We start from the raw sequence: 15,127 nt of genomic DNA on the forward strand, positions 1-15,127 counted from the left end.
CATGCAGGTTGCGATAATTTTTGGTAGTGTAACGTAACAACCGTTAGCAAATAAAAAGTCCAAACCGATTATTCTCAACTCTTTAGCAGTGTCAAATAATTTAGTACCCAAGTCAATATTTTGACATATTTGACAGTTTACCATATATGATTGCTCTATAACGCTTCAACATATCTGATGGCAACATGAGACGTCAAAAGTGTTTTTTTTTTTGTAATAAAATAAAATAAAAAATGAAAGGCGATATACAAAATCAAATAATGATAATGATTTAAAAATTGTCGCAATATAAATAGCGGCGGTGCGAATGTATGTAAAGAAAAAAAAAAGTCGATATTTTCGCTGAATAATTTTCACATACATTTGAGAGTAAATTGGTTATGCAACAATTTCGAAACAAACTGTTATATTTTCAGTCGGGTATAATCTGTGCGGGCATAGCGTAAAGAATTGAAGTTAACCAGGAGTTCTCTTGTTGTACCGGTATAGCTTTATGTTTTTGAAATTTAGATGGCCAGGTCTATCTCTATGTGACGCTTCTAAATTCATATAAAAAACTTCGTTACGGATTGGTTTATATTATATATTGACAGTTTATAAGCAAATTTAAAAAAAAAGTTACGAAGGGTGGGCATTGCTTACACTACTCGGTTACGCTTACGAGTGTAGTCTATGTGTGCATCGTGAGTCACGTGTCACGTATTTAGGCAGCACGAAAAGGGAATCAGGCGGTGAGAGCTCAGCGAACGAGCAGCGTGCCTTAGACAACATGACATTGACGATTTGCAAATTTCGAAATTCGAGAACCATTTTCTCAAGGCTGGACCGTTCCTTCTGGCTACGAGTGTAGTCTACGCGTGTATCATGCACGTGTCAGTCGATTTACATTCTACTGACGAATCATAAACAAATTCGAGAGCGAACTACGGCGCCGCCGTCGCGCACGCGGCTCAGGCGGCGCGCGAGGGGAACCAGGCGGCGAGGCCGGAGCGCGCGGGCAGCGCGGCCCGCAGCAGCGCCTCCTCGTGCGCGGACAGCCGCAGTGGCACGTGCCGCCGGTCGCGCCGCGGCTCAGGCGGCGCGCGAGGGGAACCAGGCGGCGAGGCCGGAGCGCGCGGGCAGCGCGGCCCGCAGCAGCGCCTCCTCGTGCGCGGACAGCCGCAGTGGCACGTGCCGCCGGTCGCGCCGCGGCTCAGGCGGCGCGCGAGGGGAACCAGGCGGCGAGGCCGGAGCGCGCGGGCAGCGCGGCCCGCAGCAGCGCCTCCTCGTGCGCGGACAGCCGCAGTGGCACGTGCCGCCGGTCGCGCCGCGGCTCAGGCGGCGCGCGAGGGGAACCAGGCGGCGAGGCCGGAGCGCGCGGGCAGCGCGGCCCGCAGCAGCGCCTCCTCGTGCGCGGACAGCCGCAGTGGCACGTGCCGCCGGTCGCGCCGCGGCTCAGGCGGCGCGCGAGGGGAACCAGGCGGCGAGGCCGGAGCGCGCGGGCAGCGCGGCCCGCAGCAGCGCCTCCTCGTGCGCGGACAGCCGCAGCAGCGCCGCCAGCGCGCGCGTCAGCTGGCGCGCCTCCAGCTCGCGGCCCGTCAGGAACCGCAGCACGACGTGCTTGAGGTACCTGCGGCAGAGCGCGCCGTGAGTAGCTCCGGCCGGGGTTCGCACGCGTCGTATAAATTGCGATAGTTCTAGGAGTATACTACATTTAAAACGATAAAAGGGTCGTTTTATAAAAAAATATGAAAGTTCAAAACGGTAACGCCGAGTGTAGTGTGTTGTCTCTTGCGCACCTTTGACTTTGGAATCGTGTCATCGTCATCACTTCAACCTATCGCAGTCCACTGCTGGACATAGGCCTCCACAAGTTCGCGCCGAAAATGGCGTGAATTAATGTGGGTTGCCTGTAGTCACCACGCTGGGCAGGCGGGTTGGTGACCGCAGGGCTGACTTTGTCGCACCGAAGACGTTGCTGCCCATCTTCAACCTGTGCATTTCAAAGTCAGCAGTTGGATGGTTATCCTGCCATCGGTCGGCTTTTTAAATTCCAAGGTGGTAGTGGAACTGTAGTAATCGTAAGAGGCGACTAAGGGATAACACAGTTCCACTCATCATCATCATCACATCAGCCTTTCGCAGTCCACTACTGGACTTAGGCCTTCACAAGTTCACGTCTAAAATGGCCTGAACCCACGCGTTCTGCCCATAGTCACCACGCTGAGCAAGCGAGTTGGTGACCGCAGAGCTGGCTTTGTCGCACCGAAGACGATGCTGCCCGTCTTCGGCCTGTGTATTTCAAAGCCAGCAGTTGAATGGCTATCCCGCCATCGGTCGGCTTTATAAGTTCCAAGGTAGTAGTGGAACTGTGTTATCCCTTAGTCGCCTCTTACGACACCCACGGGAAGATAAGTACTATGTACAAAGGCGATATTATCGCAAAATAACGATTTCTATACAACCCTTAAATAAGTTTAATAAAACCAAATGAAAACATTTATTTCGTTATAAGGTGATATACACACTTAACGAAAGTCAAAATAATGTCATTTACAGAAATAGTAATACAAATAAATTTAAAAAAACACCCACGACACCCACGGAAAGAGAGGGGGTGGCTATATTTTGTACTGCCGTAACCACACAGTAAATTGGAATTATTGTAAATCGGATATATTGGAATCATGTATACAGCAGTATATTTTGGTCAATGAGTCATGAGCCGTTAACGAGTAAACTTCAATCGCGTGCAAGTTGACATACATTATTTTAAACATTTTTGAATATCATACATTATTTTTACAAAACAAAGTTACTATTAACTACCTACAAAACACAGTATTACTTAATAATGTACTACACTTGAATGAATCTACTCACCGTCTACTAATATCCTGTTCCTCTGCAGATGTAAGATCTGACTTACTGCTCTGTAGTTCTCTTTGTAGTGTTTTCTTCATATCCGATATTCGATTATCTAAAGTCTTAATTTTCTGAAACAGAAAACAACAAATTCAATCTAAACAAGTAGTCACTTGTGCTGTGTGGCTACGGCACTAAAGAATTTAGCCACCCCCTCTCTTCCCGTGGGTATCGTAAGAGGCGACTAAGGGATAACAAGGTTCCACAACCACCTTGGAACTTAAGAAGCCGACCGATGGCGGGATAACCATCCAACTGCTGGCTTTGAAATACACAGGCCGAAGACGGGCAGCAGCGTCTTCGGTGCGACAAAGTCAGTACTGCGGTCACCAACCCGCCTGCCCAGCGTGGTGACTATGGGCAAAACACATGAGTTCACGTTATTTTTGGCGTAAACTTGTGGAGGCCTATGTCCAGCAGTGGACTGTATAGGCTGTAATGATGAAGTAGTCACTTGTGATTTCGTTGACCATCATATTAGTATATTTTATTTTAAATTTTTTTTAATATATGTAGCTTATTTAGTATACCTTATTTTTATCACAGATTTCAGTTTGCAAGTCTTGTATATTTCTTTTAAGAGTGTTCTCACTCTCTGTGAATGCCTCGATTCTTTTCTTCATTTCTTCCATTTCTTTTAATCTTAACGCCTCGTTTTCTTTTATTATCATACATTCGGCTTGATTCTGAAAGGATATAAAAAATAGAAATGTATTTATCAAAACAATGTACAACAAAACACATGATTATTATATAAATAAAAAAATAAAAAAATGAGTAAAAGACAGTGATATAAAAAAAGTATTAACTACAGTGACGACTTTTATAGTGCTGTTAATTTTCGTTAAAATATCAGTATTTGCACTTACGCAATTATTTATTTACCGATTTATAAGTTATTTTACATATACATGACATAATATCCTTGAGTATTGTTTACATATTGGGTACCTTTTTAGATAATTATAGTTATTAATTGTTATAAATTGGCAACGGTCACAGCACTGTTTTGTGGCTGTCACGCTGGCGGTTGCGGGTTCGATCCCCGCACATGACAAACATTTATATTCGCCATGCAGATGTTCTGCTGTGTGGTTACGGCAGTAAAGAATGAAGCCACCCCGTCTCTTCCCGTGGGTGTCGTCAAAGGCGACTAAGGGATAATACAGTTCCACTACCATCTCGGAACTTAAAAAGCCGACCGATGCGATGGCGGGATAACCATCCAACTGCTGGCTTTAAAATACACAAGCTAAAGACGGGCAGCAACGTCTTCGGTGCGACAAAGCCAGCCCTGCAGTCATCAAACCACCTGCCCAGCGTGGTGACTATGGCTAAAAAACATAAGTTCACGCTATTTTTGGCCTGAACTTGTGGAGGCCTATGTCCAGCAGTAGACTGGGATAGGTGAAGTGATGATGATGATGATGATGATGATGATGATGATGATGGTGATGATGATGATGATGATGATGATGGTGATGATAATGATGATGATGATGATGATAATGATGATGATAATGATGATGATAATGATGATGATGCAGATGTTTGCCGTGGTCTGGGTGTCTGCGCAGTCCTTATGTGTCTCCCCACAGTGTCTCGGAGAGAACGTTAAGCCATCGGTCCCGGTTGTTATCATGTACGTAGGTGTATGTTGGAAATATATCCGCCAACCGACAGTGGTGGGTTAGGCTCTGATACTTCTACTACATTGGAAAAGAGGCCTATGCCCAGCAGTGGGAAATTACAAGCTGAAGCGTATAGTTATTAATGGTGGAGAGAATATCCTGGTCTTAAAAGGTATTCCGAATTACATAAAATAAACAATTATATTACTTACCTCTTTGTGCTGAGCAATAACTCCTTCTAGATCTGTTATTTTAGTTTTCAATTCGACAATTTCATCCTCCAAGTAACGCACGTTGCACTGGCTCATTTCAATGTTCTGAGACATGTGTGCGTTGCGTAGCAGAGCTTCGTCTTTTTCCCGTTTTTCTCTAAAATTTTTAATATTTTAATTCTCATTTTATACACGTAAATTGAAACTGAAGTCAGTCAGTCAGTTCAGCCTGTTGGTTAAGGTTTTTTATCATATAAATACTTATGTAATGACGTTTTATGTTGGTGGTAAAAGTTTTAAACGAACTAGATTAGTATGTATGCGATGTATACTTTTTAATTAGTATGCGATACTATTACACATACACATTACTTACATATTAAAAAAAAAAAAAGTGAAATATGAAAAAAAACAAGATTCCAATTTTTAGTATATATATTTTTACATCAAAATGTTTTTAAAAATCATTTAATAATGGCGAATTTAGTAACGATTCAAGTTATGAAAGATTCATATAAAATAGACAAAGATCTGTATTGTGAATTAAAATTAATTGATTATAAACAAATAAATCCCTTTTCTCACAAATATAGACTATAAATAAAAGAAAACACATTGTAAAGAATAATAATGAATCACGTGACTTACTTGTCAAACTTCCTTTGTATGTCAACATAGTCATGTTGCATGTCAGTCATCATGGAGTTGAGGTGGTTAACTTCGACCCTCTGCTCGTCGTACAGTCTGTTCGACTTTTCAATCTTCTCTCTTAATATCTTGACCAACGTCCTTTCATTTTCCAAAGCTTCCGCTAGTTCCCGGTTCTCTTCCACCAGCCCTTCGATGCGGCTCTCTAATTCCGTCGTCATGTCCTATAAAACATTTTCGTATCGATACAATTAATATATCTTATTATTAAGTGTTAGTTACATATAAAGCATACCATTTGATAGAAAGAAAATCGTATAATTTTCCAAGTGTATATGCCAATTATATTTGTGTTTGTGATGCTGAAAATAGAAAGCGAAAAGATATCACAGCGAATCTCTCGGGCTATTAGAGGTGGCAAATTTAGTATTACAATCCAATATTTTTTTTCTGTTTTAATAATTAACTCAGTGTAATAAAAGAATATTTCTAAATCTACTAATAAAGCGTCCAATATTGATAAAAATACGCTGCAGTGTTAAAGAATTTTATTAATACTACTTCCAACGCAACGCAGTTAATTACCATGCATACTAAATACGTTAACACATGTAAAATATACTAGAAAATATATTCTAAATTATTAAACAAAAGTGAAAACTACTACATATTTTATTACAATAATAAATAAAAGAATTAATAGGTGATATTAGTAAGCAAAATAACTACAACTCCATGCTAGTAATAAGGTAAATAAAAAAATCAAAAATAAAATAAAAAACAAAACTTTATTATATAAAAGTGCTGTGATAAAATATAAAATACGTTACGTGTGTAACAAAATTACAACCAAACGTAATAATAAAAAATTTAAGTTACCGAATTGCTGGTAAATGTTTACATTTTATTAAAAATAAAACATTCTTAAAACTTACGTGGAATGTCTAAATTCAAACAACTCAGTACGATAAAGCGGATAAGGCAAGTGTAACACAACAGTCTAATCAGACTCGCAGTCATGTGATGTGGTACATTATCTATATCGAATTTGATAACATGACGAATACAAACAATAGGTGCACACCTAAATAAAGCTATGCTAAAACTAAAAACGTAGTGCTCGTTTCAAAAAAAAAAAAAAAACTTAATTATTGAAGTAAAACTTCTTTACACACGCTTGACTTGGGGAGTAAGCTGGTGAATGCGTGACGTTACTAAGTGTGACCGTGCGAGACTAACGTAGCAAGAGAAAGAGAGAGAGAGATAGATGCGAGCACCCATTTTCTTTTTCTCTTCCTCTCATTGCCGGTAACCTTTTGTATATTTTAGACACAGTGCAGGCCTATTCCTAAAGAAACTTTACTTCAGTCGTGTGGTCTAAACCTCACTCAATTTTTTTTTAAATTCTATTCACACATTAGCGATATGCTTATTATTATTATAATTGTTAATAACAATATGTATTTTTCAATAATATATGAAATTGTAATATTAAATAAAATAGGAACATAATATGAGCTGCTGAATATTATCTTACAAAATTAATAAGAAATAAATCACAATATTTGTTAACAGAATAGAATATAAGTACATGAATAAGTAGCTTTATAATTTATTATGCGTAGAGTAACAGTATAACATATGTATATATACTATTACTTCATAAAATATTGCACCAGTGTGGCAGTCCTAATCGATTTTATATATATCCTTTCTTTTCTATCTTTTAAAATATATCGACAAAATGATAAAAAATAATTAAAAAATTATAAAGAATATTAATTAATGAAAAAGTTTTAATTTTAAATTATAAATATTGCACACAAATTATGAAAATTTAGTTCCCAAGTGTGTCAACCCTGTCACTAAATTTAGCTATGGCATCACAACACCGACATCTTGTTTTATTTTAAAATCTTTTATTAGCCAATGATTTACTATTAGGATTGATTAGTTTGTCGCAAAAAAAAAATATTATTATTTTTATAAATATCACAACAAAGGCGGATTTCCAAATATGTCACCTTGTACAGCTTGTAATTATTCAACTAAACCTTATAATATAATTTATAAAAATAAAAATAAAAATAAAATACATTATTTGTCGAATATGTGTAAAATATGTCATATTTGTAAAATGTTTATGTAATTTGGAATGCAGCAATAGCCTCTCCAAAGTTCAACTACAGCTTAGGTTTTTGAGATATTCGTCTGTAAGGCCGTCCGATATTATGGGCGCTTTCAACTTAGGTTTGAGTCGTTTGCAATTATAACTGCATATGAACCGTCTTATTTGAAGGGATATGTTCGCAGGACTATGGTATTTTAGTTATTTAATAATATACAATAGTTAAATGTTTAGACAACAAAACAAATTAATGGTTTTTGCAATGTTGTCTGCTGCCAATTGGTGTGATTAATCTTGTATTGAGAGTATTACCATTGCAAATATTACCCAAGTCTACATTAGAATAGCACCACCGTCACCGTGACACCAATCGTCTAACTTGAAAGCGCTCTAAATAATGGATACTTTATTAGACTAGTCAAGAAGCGAGTAATTTAGCAACCAAATTTTGTGGTATTTTTGTTGTTAACACACTAGTCTAGTATAGTAGACACGAGGATATATTATAAAATACTAATGTTGTATATTTCTAATAAGCTCGATTTCTGAGACAGTTCTCGCAATTTAAACTCAGTAAACCAGAAATATAAAATAAAAACTCGATTTTATTTGATAAAAAATTATAAATTGACTCATTTAGTTTTGAATGAGGTCAGACATTTTACAAACTAAGTAACTCGCTGCTCGATTAAAGCCCGGTAGCTATAATCAGAAAACTGTTCGTTTTGCTTGCAGACCGTAAAATTTTTAAATATCAAATTTAATCAGTTCGTAAGTGAAACGAACCGTTTTTAATCCACTTAAAAAAAGGAGGTTATCAATTCGACTATATACTTCTTTTTCTTGTTTTTAATATAGCAACCAGGCGTAAGTCACTAGTCAGAATGGGCGTACCCACAGTGGGGCAAGATGGGGCATTTACCCCATCCCAACTCGAAGCTAAAAACAGAGTTTTTTGATATATAATTTAAATTTTAGATTAGTATAACTGAAATAGTTTACATAGTTAAGATAAAAAAACCATTTTCAGCTTTCTACCCCGTCCTTATTGAATTAGTACGTGTATTGTGCCCCGAGGCTAACAACGTCCTGGATACGCCCACGCTAGCCAGCCAGTGCGGCGCGGGCGCGGCCCGGAGCTAGGCGGCGACAGAGCGACTCACGGCGGCGCGCAGGGCCCGCAGCTCGCGCGCCTGCGCCTGCGCCTCCGCGCCCAGCCGCGACACCTGCCCACACAACCCGCTGTACTTCCGACCCCGTTACCCGCTTACGTCGAAGGCACTGACCATTTTTTTTTTACCACTTTTGTAACACATTAACTCTATCACATTTCTTTTATAATTACTTTTGTATAAGATATGATATGAACTATTTTATTAAACTTATTTAAGGGTTGTATAGAAATCGTTATTTTGCGATATCGTCTTTGTACATAGTACTTATCTTCCCGTGGGTGTCGTAAGAGGCGACTAAGAGATAACACAGTTCCACTACTACCTTGGAACTTATAAAGCCGACCGATGGCGGGATAGCCATCCAACTGCTGGCTTTGAAATACACAGACCGAAGACGGGCAGCAGAGTCTTCGGTGCGACAAAGCCAGCCCTGCGGTCACCAACCCGCCTGCCCAGCGTGGTGACTATGGGCAAAACACATGAGTTCACGTCATTTGTGGCGTAAACTTGTGGAGGCCTATGTCCAGTAGTGGACTGGGAAAGGCTGATGTGATGATGATGATGATGATGTGATGAGGTGTATAATAAAGTGTACTCCTACTCCCTCTCCCTCTCTCTCTCTCTATCTCTGTTTCTCTCATTAATATTATAATACCATTTATTGTATCCAAGTAAATGCAAAACTTTGAATCCCACTATTTGGATTTTGATATTTCTACTTTATTGTCTTTTACCTAAGCACGGCAGTATATACTGATGCAACTCCAATGCTTCACGACTAGGGTGACAAAAAAGCATTGCTGTTGTGACAAGTTAAACGGTTAAATGAGCCTATGGACGCTCGCAACATCAAAAGCTTATAAATCGATTGGATTAAATCGACTTTGATAATCCTATTATTAATAAATAATATAAATAGAACTCAAATATAGCCTTTGTATGTGTGTCCACACAATGTGTGGTACACATATAAAGGCATCATTTTGATTTTCATAACACTTTTACGACGTGAAATAATTTTATGAAAAAGGAATCCTAAATTGATGTTAACTTTACTGCCGAATCACCGGTTTAGATCTTAAAACAGCAGCTAACATAATGTAAATTAATCTATTTCCTGAAATCATTTTGACAAAATGAATAATGCCATGTCATGAATATTTTTTTTACCGCTTTAAATTTTAATACAATTCCTAATAAATCACACAATATAGAAAACGTTTGAAATAATTTGCAAACAAAAAACTATTTTCAATAATCTAACATCAAAATAATGTATGTAGAAAATCATTCGACTGTGATTTAACCAACAAAGCTAAAAAATAATTCTTAAGTAAACAAATCTACTTTTTAAAAAGCTACTAAAGACGAGACTGACCTTAGCTTCGCTGTTGGCAAGGTTTTGTTTGGTTTTCTCTAGCTCGGCGGTCATGTTGTCGATTTTCTCTTGTAACTCTTTTTTCTCCGCCTCAACTCTCCTTCTCTCCGCACCCTCTTCCCCCGCTTGACGAGACACTCGCGCCACCTGATTGAATAAATCTTAAAAAATTATTATCACATTTCATAAATAATTTTTCTTAATTAATATGTTATACGATGTGTGAGTATTGTGACTCATATACATATTTTAAGGTTAATGAAAAGAATTTATAATAGTTAACGAGATTCCAGTCAGAACATAACCATATAAATTAATCATATTTACAGTTCATAACCACTTTTACAGAAAAAACCAAATATAAGATTAAGTATTAATTAAGTAGAAGGTCTGTCAAGAATATTAATGTAAAGAAGTAAACAGAATTAATATTCTAAGGAAAAAACAAAATACCTATATAAATAGATAAATTACCAAAATTTTAACTTACCTATAAGGTATTGTGTAATTTTTCTTCATTGCAACACCGTAAGTAATACGTTTATATACCGTAAATAATATATTTATTTGATCTGTTTGCACTGAACATATAAATATCAATAAATATTATAAAAGAAATAAAGATAATTACTGTATTTGTTAAAATTGCGTGTGTGTGGGTGTGTTCTTGTGGCTGAATGTTTAAAAAGAAATACTTTTTTTTAATTTATTGACGACGAAAGAGTATTATTTTTATAAGTATTATTTTTTAGTACATACCTATATATTATTTACCTATGTATAGAAAATTTCTTTTATTACCTAAATATCTTGTAACACGGTGTTTATAAATTGTGGCGCCATCTTGCCCCATAAGATTAATTATATTGAAAAAGATAAAAGATGGCATGCAAAATCAAACATAATAAATTTACAGAAAAACTTATAATGTCAAAGCGACGGTTCGATCACACTACACAACACACTAACAATGTATTCATCTGTAGCGGGGATGTTTGTTTGAGCGTGCTAATCTATGAACTTAATCTTTGAGCCAGATTTTTTTTTGTTTTTAAGGTGTTCGATTCAACACAAATGAAACGACATTTTGATGCATATACTCATGAAAAATTTCAAATTCCGAAAAAAATAACTCCAAAAATCAACATGCCCTCTATGTACAAAAACGTAGTACTATTTTCCTTTTTGTCACAAGCGGTATTAAAACAAAACTGTAAGCTGACCTGAGTCTCAAGAGAGGCAATCTGTCCACTCCATGAAGTTTTGACGTCGTCCAGCGCCATTTTAGCTTCTTGTAGCTGTCGTGTTAACACAGCCCGCTCGCGGCACACACGATCAAAATCCGAACACCCAGTCGGCTTTAGTTCTCGTTTTTCTGCGGGTTATTTATTGTTATTTCAATATTGTTAGTTTTCTTAAGTTTATGTTTCCATTTAAGTAAATATTTATACAAAAAAAAAAAATGTAAAAGATTTTTTTTATAAAACTATATGATTATACTACAAGGGAGCCGTACGCTTTGCCAAAATAGTTGTATATTAAAAAAAAAACATAAATACAATTAACTTGTATACAAAGATAAAAAAAATATCTTGATAAATGATCCCTTATCAACAAAAGATTAAGAACCACAGGTGTAATGTAAGTACGAACCGTCATCATGCATGTGATGGTGCTCGTGGTCGGGCGGCAGAGCGGCGCGCAGCAGCTGCAGCTGGTCGGCGAGGTCTCTTGCGCGAGCATCTGCAGCGCTTAAAGCGGCTGTTAGCTCTCCGCGCTCCCGTGACCACTCGCGACGACATTGCTCTACTTCCTCCTACAAATACAAAACATGGTATGAGATCTCGTACACGGGCATCTGCAGCGCTTTAAGCGGCTGTTAACTCCCCGGCTAGCGTGACCATTAGCGTTCACTATTGCTCTACTTCCTCCGCCTCCTCCAGATACAAAACATGGCACATTTATTAGATTGAGTTTCATTATATTATCTAGGTTGTTTTGTTTTTAGTAAACAGATGATTTGTCAAATAGTAAGTAAAATGTGCTAATACGATAGATTTGCATAATTGCATTTATTATGAACAAATATTTAAAATCATTTTAGTATTACCTTAATAAGTTTAACTGAGGTAGGGGACAGTAGAAAATGTTCTGCTCAAACCAGACAGAAGACCTCCTTACAGAAGATCACAGCCAAATAATACTGCTTTCAAGCAGTGTTGTGTTTCTGTGGTAAGTAAGGTGACCAGAGCTTCTAGAGGGTTGCAGGCTTTATAAGCTATGGTAATCGCTTACCAGCAGGTGAGCTGTAAGCTTGTTTGCTGACCTAGTTGTACAAAAAAAAAGATAAAGATTGAATGTTTATAAGTTACCGTTAGTATATCAAGTTTTTCCTGAGCATGTTCAGCAGCTGCAAGTCTTGCTTTTAATTCACTTAGCTGCTTCTCAGCTGCATCCCTAGCACTTATCGCTTTAGAGGCTTCAGCTTGAGCTGTTCTAGCTACAGCTTGTGCTGCAAGTGCTTCTTCACCTTTCAAAAAAATTAAATTATATCTACAGCTCAAAGATGCTGAAGAAAATATTACTAATATTAGGGCAAAACAAATAATCACAGTAAAATATTAACAACTCAAATCTATAAAATGAAGGGTAGTTCAGATAACTGGTGTTTTGATGTAAATAATAAAATCAATGAATGAAATGATCTAAATAATGAAATGATTTTAAAAAATTATCAGATACAATTACTTACATTAAATATATTATGTATATTTTTCTGTTACATTATATTTAGACTTACTACGGTACCACACTTAGGATATCTCCTTTCCAACAAAAAAGGAATTATCAAAATTGGTTCATAAATGACGAAGTCATCCCGAACATACATTAAAAATATATAAATATATATATATATATATATATATATATATATATATATATACATATATATATATATATATATTTATATATTTATACATTTTTAATATACATATACGGTCGAATTGAGTAACCTCCTCTTTTTTTGAAGCCGGTTAAAAACAAAGTTCATGAAATCTTAACAATATCTAACCTTGTACAGTAGCTAGTGAAAGTTTCAACTCTTCAATTTTTTGTTCCCAATATAAATCTCTGTCTTTTAGTTTCATTTCAAGCTGTTCCGCATATTGTTGTTGTAGAGCTGCTTGGTCCACCTCCCCTCCAGTACGATCCGACAAGTAAGTTTGTAATTGCGGTGATATTGACTACAACAATATTTCAATTACTAAAATTAATCTCTTAAAGTGTTAGAATCATTACTCTTTCCTATTTACAAATATACCATTTGATATTATTCAAGTTACTACAATTTTTTTTTCAATAGTTAGGCGTTAGGCCTGGATTTAATATGGACACCTGATACAGATTGGTTACCCTTGGTATGAAATAGATCTGCCTCTAAAGCAGCTTAGTTTATATTTAGTTATTGCCAATTGGCAATCAATCATTCAACCTGTCAATTAAAAATACACTGATTCTGTCCACGAATTACAAGATCAAGATTAAAAAACTGTTCAGATACTTTATTGATAATTTTTTCACTTTGCCATTTGATGATAAAAATGTATTTAATTGAATCACTAATTACTAGAAACTTATACATCCTTATATTATATATAGGTCAAAATTTTAATTTGATATCATCTAAAATAAACTAAAAAGTAAACATTTTAATGGAGCCGAGGTCGATTTAACAATATAATGTAAGATACTATTCAATTGGTTTTTAATTTTCATAAAAGTAACTTTATGCTACAGTAATATCACAAGTATTGTTTATCTCAATAAATTTGTAAATGATACATCAAATTACTATTCTCATAATATTGTTTTTTCTTTAAGTGTTAAAATGGATGTTAATACAAAAATTTATAGCAGAAATATTGAGTAATTAATTATTTATGTATTGATAATAATATATAAAATGTTTTTTCAACACTCACATCTGAAGTTGAATCTCCAGGGCCACCTGATGTTGAAGGACTGGTAGTAGACTAGAATAGATTAAAAATATATTTTTTCTTTTCAATAATATACATTACATTTAGTTTTTACCTTTTAACTTACATTATTGTGACTTAAATGACTTTCATTTTATTAAAATATACATACAAATAAAAAAATTGCATTGCGATACAATGATTAAGTATATTAATCTTTATAATAAAACAACTTTTTCGGATTTTATCGTGGTTTCAGATACTTTACAGTAAACATGGTCACAAGTGGACCAATAATTAGAGGAGGATATATTAATAAGTAATAGCGGCAAATACAATAATAGTTTAATTGCTTACGGAGTCATCTCTTAATGTAATTCGTCCCAAAAAGGCTCCAGTTCGCCAGCTACTAGTCAATTTGCTAATATCGCTGCCAGTTTCTTCCTTAATTTTACTTTTTAAGCTCGCAAACATATTTATTCTTTAACAATTGTTCTGTAAGCATGTAAAAAAAAAATACGTAAAAAAAGAAATAATTGAATAGATTTTGTGCCCAAATAATATAAGCTGAATGGGTTTTATAAGCTTACCTTTAGCAATGTAAGTTTCTGTTTGAATTTCTATTACTTATCCATAGGGTCATAAAAAGTAAAGCATTTTTTCATATTATAGTACATGTAATACTTAAATTCACGTCAATGTTTGTTAACAAATAACAATTATAATAAATATGTTTCTAAACCATGGTTTCTAAAGGAAAACTTTGACAACATTACTATCATTGTTGTTGTTTTAAAATTTATCCCCAATAGGGAAAGGCAAAGGACTATAATCCATACAGCCTAGTTTGAATTTGTAAGTTTCGTTCTGATATATCAAAAGGCCGGAGCCAAGTCTGAAGTAACTTTATTTTTCTTCTGATTCGATGACTGGTAAACTAAGGCCGAAGCCAACTGAGATTACATTACTATCATTAATCATTGAGATTTCAGAATTCAGCGTATACATATCTCAAAATTCTGCAACAATTATGCTTATCGTAATTTTTATTTAAATAGGCAGTTCTTATTT

General features: G+C 36.0%; 1 protein-coding gene across 1 annotated transcript; it reads right to left on the reverse strand.

Annotated features, from left to right (window-relative positions):
• Positions 1–1,434: 1,434 nt before the first annotated feature.
• LOC123669135 (golgin subfamily A member 1-like) lies at positions 1,435–14,833 on the reverse strand. The gene is made up of 13 exons (XM_045602770.1): positions 14,647–14,833; positions 14,414–14,551; positions 14,060–14,110; positions 13,150–13,321; positions 12,449–12,606; positions 11,730–11,892; positions 11,300–11,451; positions 10,077–10,223; positions 5,396–5,619; positions 4,748–4,904; positions 3,435–3,590; positions 2,863–2,975; positions 1,435–1,609 (listed from the first exon to the last, which is right to left on the reverse strand). Exons 2-13 carry the CDS (start codon positions 14,528–14,530, stop codon positions 1,435–1,437), a joined length of 1,785 nt encoding a protein of 594 aa, XP_045458726.1. The 5' UTR covers positions 14,531–14,551; positions 14,647–14,833.
• Positions 14,834–15,127: the final 294 nt, after the last annotated feature.

This window comes from Melitaea cinxia, chromosome 3 (assembly GCF_905220565.1).
Source record: "Melitaea cinxia chromosome 3, ilMelCinx1.1, whole genome shotgun sequence".
In the NCBI taxonomy this organism is placed as follows: Eukaryota; Metazoa; Arthropoda; class Insecta; order Lepidoptera; family Nymphalidae; genus Melitaea; species Melitaea cinxia.

Excerpts from the sequence above, each read along its gene's own strand:
- LOC123669135 (XM_045602770.1), bottom strand. The coding sequence starts at position 14,530 with ATGTTTGCGAGCTTAAAAAGTAAAATTAAGGAAGAAACTGGCAGCGAT. Across the intron at positions 11,893-12,448 it reads AAAAACTTGATATACTAACG|GAGGAAGTAGAGCAATGTCG; the intron begins GTAACTTATAAA and ends TTGTATTTGTAG. Across the intron at positions 10,224-11,299 it reads TTGCCTCTCTTGAGACTCAG|GTGGCGCGAGTGTCTCGTCA; the intron begins GTCAGCTTACAG and ends TTATTCAATCAG.